The 6,000-nt window shown below is 49.0% G+C and overlaps 1 protein-coding gene across 8 annotated transcripts in view; it reads left to right on the top strand.

Annotated features, from left to right (window-relative positions):
• Positions 1 to 453: 453 nt before the first annotated feature.
• Positions 454 to 6,000, top strand: part of LOC137863874 (H(+)/Cl(-) exchange transporter 5) — a 45,813-nt gene continuing 40,266 nt past the window's right edge. For 2 of the 8 annotated variants that reach the window (XM_068697427.1, XM_068697421.1), the window contains exons 1-2: positions 525 to 677; positions 3,815 to 3,891. Coding sequence is in view for 5 of the 8 variants with exons in the window: in XM_068697421.1 (XP_068553522.1) it covers positions 3,888 to 3,891 (4 nt within the window). In the remaining 3 variants the exon portion in view is untranslated. The other 6 variants (XM_068697420.1, XM_068697423.1, XM_068697422.1 and 3 more) reach the window with 6 other exon arrangements.

Raw genomic sequence — 6,000 nt, 5'->3', positions numbered from 1 at the left:
AGAGCATTCCACTCGAGTGGACAGCACAGCCCCTGACACCCCAGTCTGAGACACGAGTCGCTGCCTCAAAAAGCAACAGTCCTAAAACCCAACTATATCGGCTCATTAACATTCTCTTTTCTCCTCCAGGCTTGTTCCCTTCGGAGACAGGAGCAAGGGTGAGTGACAGGAGATGGAGCTTTCCCTGGAGCCCCCCAGGGGCATGGGAGCTGCCAGCTGTGTGCTGCTAACACCTTATGTAAACATTTGGTGTGTTGATGGGGGGAGGTTGAACTCAGCAGGCAGCGAGGGGCCACACAGATGTTCACTCACTGTTAGGGGCAGAACTGGCGCTTATTTCTGGGGACTTTTCACAACTTTTAGGACCAGGAGGCGCCGGCCCGCAGGGGGCCCCCTCGGGCCCAAGATGGCGCCTCCCGCAGATGGGGCCGGAACGGGAGGGACCGGAACGGGCGGGGAGGGCCGGGGGGCGGCGGAGCGGGGCCGGGGCCGGGGCGGGGCTCGGCGGAGCGGAGGTGAGGGGAAGGGGTCGCGGTGGTGCCTACGGGACGGGGACGGGGGGCGGCGGAGCGCCCCGGGACTGCCCCAGCCCCGCGTCCCCCCCCATAGGTGCAGGTCAGCGGCTGGGAGGCAGGGTGGCGTTGGGCCCTGCGGTGGCCACCGGGAGATGAAGCCAGGTTCTGCCTTAACTGTTTCGAAATCCTCTTTATTCTTTTAAACCGAAAGGGTCTTTCTCCTGGGGAAAAAGAAATATCTCAGGGAGGTCTCCTGGGCTGGGTTGTGCAGCGCAGGAGTGCCCGGTGGTGCCCCCGTTTCGTACCGGGAGGCAGGAGCCACGTCCCCCGCCGGGCACTGATGGTGAAGGGTCTGGAGGGCAAAATGTGTGAGGAGGGGCTGAGAGCCCTGGGTTTACTCAGCCCCGAGCAGAGCAGGCTGAGGGGAGGCCTCATGGCAGCCTGCAGCTCCCTCACGGGGAGCGGAGAGGCAGGCGCTGAGCTCTGGGGACAGCGACAGGACCCGAGGGAACGGCATGGAGCTGGGACAGGGGAGGGTCAGGCTGGGGGTTAGGGACAGGTTCTGCACCCAGAGGGGTGTCGGGCACTGGGACAGGCTGCCCAGGGACGTGGGCACAGTCCTGAACCTGCTGGAGTTTGAGAAGCATTTGGACAACGCTCTCAGACACAGGGTCTGGGTTTTGGGTGGCCCTTTGGGGACGCAGGAGTTGGAATTCACGATCCTTGTGGGTCCTTTCCACCTCAGATATTCTGTGAAGTTGAAATTATTATTGCAGTAGTTTTGGTGGAGGGCTTGAACAAGAAAGGATTTGTAATGCTTCCTAAAGATTAGGCTTTGGCTTTGTCCTCTAGGACGTTGGTGTACAGGAATATTCTTTGAGCTGGCTTTTTTTTTCCCCCCTCCCGTGGCTTTCTTATGATCGTTTTGGCAGTTGTGCAGAATAATTGTGGGTTTACCAATCCTTGAAGATTACTCTCAAAACTTTTGGTTGGCTCCTGAAGCTCCTTGGTTGTCGGTGGAAGAACTGGAGTGTGGGTTTGAACACCGGAGGAAGCTGATGGTGCTACTGAGAGCCTTGTGTTTCTGTGTCCAGTGGTTGAAATGGTTTGCAAATGTAGCACAGCTTGAAGACAGCAATCCGTGTTTTGCTGTGCCTGCATTCCCATCGTACTGAGGATGGCAGCGTGGCCTTTAAGCTCCTTGGTACAAATATCTTTGCATCAGTAGGTAACACATTGCTGTGAACAGCCGTAGGAGTGGGCATGGTTTAGATTCACCTCCTGGCTGGCGTGGTCTAAGTGGCTGCATGCCACCTGCTGTAGCAGCCCAGCTGGTGGGCGTTCAGGCAGCTGCAGCCTCATCTTTCTGGTGATACTCCTGGTCTGTTGGAAATGGTTGCTGAAATTACCCCTGCCTGGTTCTGGTGGTAGTTACGGTCAAGGTCTGCAGCTTGCTGCTGGGGATCAGAGAGAGCTCGCCTTGCCTGCTTGAGCTCATGGCAGCACAGCTGGCTCTGGGTGGCCTTTGTCCTTCGTGGTGGGTTGTAAATGAAGGATGGCTGCTTGTTTTCTTCCTCTGGCTAAAAAAAATTGCCATAGGAAGCTATAGGTAAGCCAGCATGCTGCTGGAGGAACAGTGGTATGTTGTGACTACAGTAGTTTGCACCTTGCAGCGGTGGTTTTTGGAAGTGGCGGGCTGTGAACTGGGAATAGCTGCACTTCCCCCTAGAAGTGTTGTCAGCTGTGCAGTGCAGGAAAACTTTCCCTGCAAACTGGTGCTCTGTGGCAGAGATGCCTCTCCAAGCATCCAACAACGCCAAAGTCTCCTGCAGCCTCTCCCCAGCGAGGCAGAGCTGTGTGAGTCTCAAAACGTGTATTTGAGACTCAGCGGGGATTGCTCAGAGCTAAACGTGTAACCGTGTGCTGTATCTCCTTACTCTGTTTTGACAAGGTAAAGTGGCTCATAGGAGAGGCGAGATTGCTAGTCTTGTCACCAAGGATGGGAGTGAACAGCTAATAAATAATGAGGATGTGTTCGTGGTGATTAGCCAGGTATGTTGGTAATAGAACTTCAGTCACACTGCTCTGAGAGAACTATCTCATGATGTGGAGGAGAGGCAGGTGGAGGAGGATCGCTAGGCTGTTGGTTTCTTGCTTTTTTATCTGCTAAGAAATAAAACTGTTCAAGGTAAGCTTGAACAAAAAGGGCGTGTGTTATCCAAAGTGCTGGTCTTAGCAGTGACGATGACGTAGGAATCCTTCAAGCTCGTGCTTGTCTCAGGTGACCTGAAGTGTAGGGTAGGTGTCAGCAGGGAGGAGGAGCTAGCGCCCTGGGATCAGGGCATCCTGCAGCAGTGCCTAAGCAGCTGGAGGATCCTGCTGCATTTGCTAAGAGGACACAGCATGGTCCACGCCAGCCTTTTGCCAGTTCTTTGCTCTGAAGCGCTTAGTCATGAGATATTGGGGTAGGCTGGGGAGGGGGAGGATCCAAAGCATCTTACTTAGTTCTAGCTTGCTGCTTGTGTTGGGTGGGATGACTGAGGAAAACTTCCCTCCCTCCTCTGAACCTCTCAGGCTGCGTCAATCTAAAACTTGATTCTCAATAGCAAGGTGGAAAGGCAGGTTTAAACTAAAACAGTGCGAGTATGACTTCCCTCAGCAATGTTTAGCCATCTGCTAAATCAGGCTTTATATGCAGTCCATTGCTCAGGCTTGGGTTCTTCCCAGAAGAAACGTGAATCTTCTCAGTCTGTAAGGAATGTGTTTTGGGAGTCTGTGTTCCTTACTCCTTGGGAAAACGGTGTTATCTGCTAAATTCCTATAAACATTTTAGAAACTGCTACTGGAAATGAAAATCGTTTCTTTCATTGTCACGTTGTGTTCCAGGTTCAAACATAAGAAGTTTTCAAAATACAGTTAAGAGCTAAAAGCTGATTTTTAAGTCTGTTGATTTACCTGTCCCACTGTGTTACCTCTCTTTCCAGTACGGGCTTGATGCTTGTGTCAGCTAACATTATACTGGTCTTCTCTAGTCCCTACTGTGCTGGTGCTAGAAAAGGAGGTAAGAAGCAGGAACTCTTGGCAAAGCTGACAGGAGGAAACTTTTAAGAGAAACACGAAATGGGCAAATTCGTCAATTCCCTTTGTAAGCGCAGTGATGTTCTTAATGAGATTTGACACAACTTCAATAGGGGCCTTCCCTTTTACTGCTGCATGGCTCTGAATCGTAGAACTGACATTTACTGCTGGGTGTCCCACCTGTGTCTACTCGCCTGAGCAAGTTACTTTTTCTTTTCCAGCTTACAGCTCCGAGAAGCATCAGAGTGAAGGAAGGAGTAACTGAGCCTGTGGAGAAGATACTGAAGCTGTTTGATGGGTAAATCCTCTCCTAATCCTCTCCTAATTTCGGTTCACCTCTCCTGGGGATGTATGCTGGTGCTCAGAATCGAAAGCTTGCAGTGATTGTTGGACTAACCAGCTTGCTGTGATGTGGACTTCCCAGCAGATATTTACAGAGGATGGTGGTCTGTAGTCCAAGAACAAAGTGCTGCTTAGCACTAGAGAAGAACACTCTCTTTTCATTTTTTTCTGATTCTGCTGGAAGAGCAAATGATCACAGGTGGCTTCCCTCTTGATTTGTTTGGGTGCTTGAAGAAAAATCCTGTCTGAGGAGACGTCCAGGAATAGACAGGGTGAGAAATCTGTCAGCCAGAATTTGGCAGTCTTTTAATATGATACGTGTAACCAGCTTCTGGATGTTGTTAGCTTTGGTTTGTCGAAGTTTTAAAGCCTTCATTAATCTTGAAACTTGTTCCTCAAATTTCTTTGTAAGTGGAATGAAATAAAGTATTTAATTTTTCATACTCGTGCAAAGCAGGTGTTTGTAAAATGCTAATAATCAGCAGAATTTCCTAATTTTCAAGATGCTTCTTGTTCAGTTCTGCTATCAGCCAAACTGGTCTCCTGACCTAGCAGACAGAGTAGGGATGTGGGACTGGACTGCAAATGCTGGTACATGGCTGGAATATTTCAATAGAACTTTTTTTTTTTTCAATTTCTTCACAGAAGAACTTGAAAACTACAGGATTTTCATTGTTGTTGTTTAAATACCATTTGAACAACAGTGATATGAAATAGATAATGATTTTTAATTGTGATGCAGCGGGCTAATCAATTTCTTGGCTGCCAGAACTGCTTGCTGAACCGCCACTTTCTAAAATAGTCTCCTGTCCTCTGCATGGTGATAGGTGATGTTTTTTGGCATAAGACCTTAAAATAGGTTGCACTAAAATATATTTGAGCTTTGGATTTGTCTTTTTTTAGTTGGTGTTTGTTTGTTTTGGTGTTTTTTTTTTTTGTTTGTTTTATTTTGGTGTGTTGTCGATTTTGTGGAAAACTGTTGTTCTCTGTGAACTCCAAAAGCTGAAATGGATTGGGAGGAACATCTGACACCAAATGTGTTTTTGTTTTTTTATTTATATACTTGCATTGCACCTTCTCTGCTCTTCATATACCACACACATTTAAAAACATAATAGCAAATTTCCTTCAGTCATTCTGTGGATTTTGTGAGTCATGAACTGAAGCTAGCAGGGAGCTCTGCCTGTGCCAGGCGTTGTGTGGGGCAGCAGGAGGGTGCTCAGGGCCATGTCCCTGAGCATGCAGCAGCTCTGCAGTGGGGCAGTGGCAGGTGGCTTTGTTCTTCTGGAGGGCCACCTGCTCTTAGGGAGCTTGGAAACACCTTTCACATCCTGTAGGCTCGTACTACTACAGTATGGGTTGGCACAGGGATTTTAAGTGCAGGTGATATATTTATTTACCTCAGAGTGGTTTTGTAAAAGACTTATTTTCAAGAATGTGTCTGGGCTTTGGTGGTAGCATTCTCCCCTCTGAGCTAGGTGCTTTCTTCAGCTCTGTGGGTACTTAAGGCTGATTTGTTCTGCACTTTTGCCCTGTACCCACCCTGTGCCCCTCAGCCCCAACACCTGCATTGTCCTGTATTATCTCTTTCCTTCTCATGTGTTCCCTAATTTTCTTGCTCCGTGGTTGTTGCTGGAGTCATATGGAAGGCAACACCTGTATCGAGTGGTGCATAGTCACTGGTGAAAGGTGGCAAACCTGCCCCCTCAAATTCATCATCTTTACAATTTTTATATAGGGATACAGCTGATCCATGCAATATGACAATCACCCAGTGTTCCTAGGTCTTCACTTTCATGGCCTTTGTGGGCAGCTTCACTTAAGTGTCCTGGAAAAATTGAAGTGGATGAAGTCTAATGGTGTGGGGAGCCTCTTTGGTAAGGAGCTGCCTTTTAGGCTGTGCTTGCAGGCTGCATTCCAAACTGAGTGCTAACGAGGAAAGAACTGAGGCTGGCTGATGTTGCCATCAGGCTGGCCCTGAACTAATCCAGCTGGTTTGTCCATGACTTTGAATCCAGGGCTCAGTCCCTGACTGCAAAATTTGTCATCAGGTGCATGAGTTTGA

This window comes from Anas acuta, chromosome 13, assembly GCF_963932015.1.
Source record: "Anas acuta chromosome 13, bAnaAcu1.1, whole genome shotgun sequence".
Taxonomy (NCBI): Eukaryota; Metazoa; Chordata; class Aves; order Anseriformes; family Anatidae; genus Anas; species Anas acuta.
The sequence above is the reverse complement of the archived record's forward strand: the minus strand, read 5'-3'. Positions and strand labels throughout refer to the sequence as shown.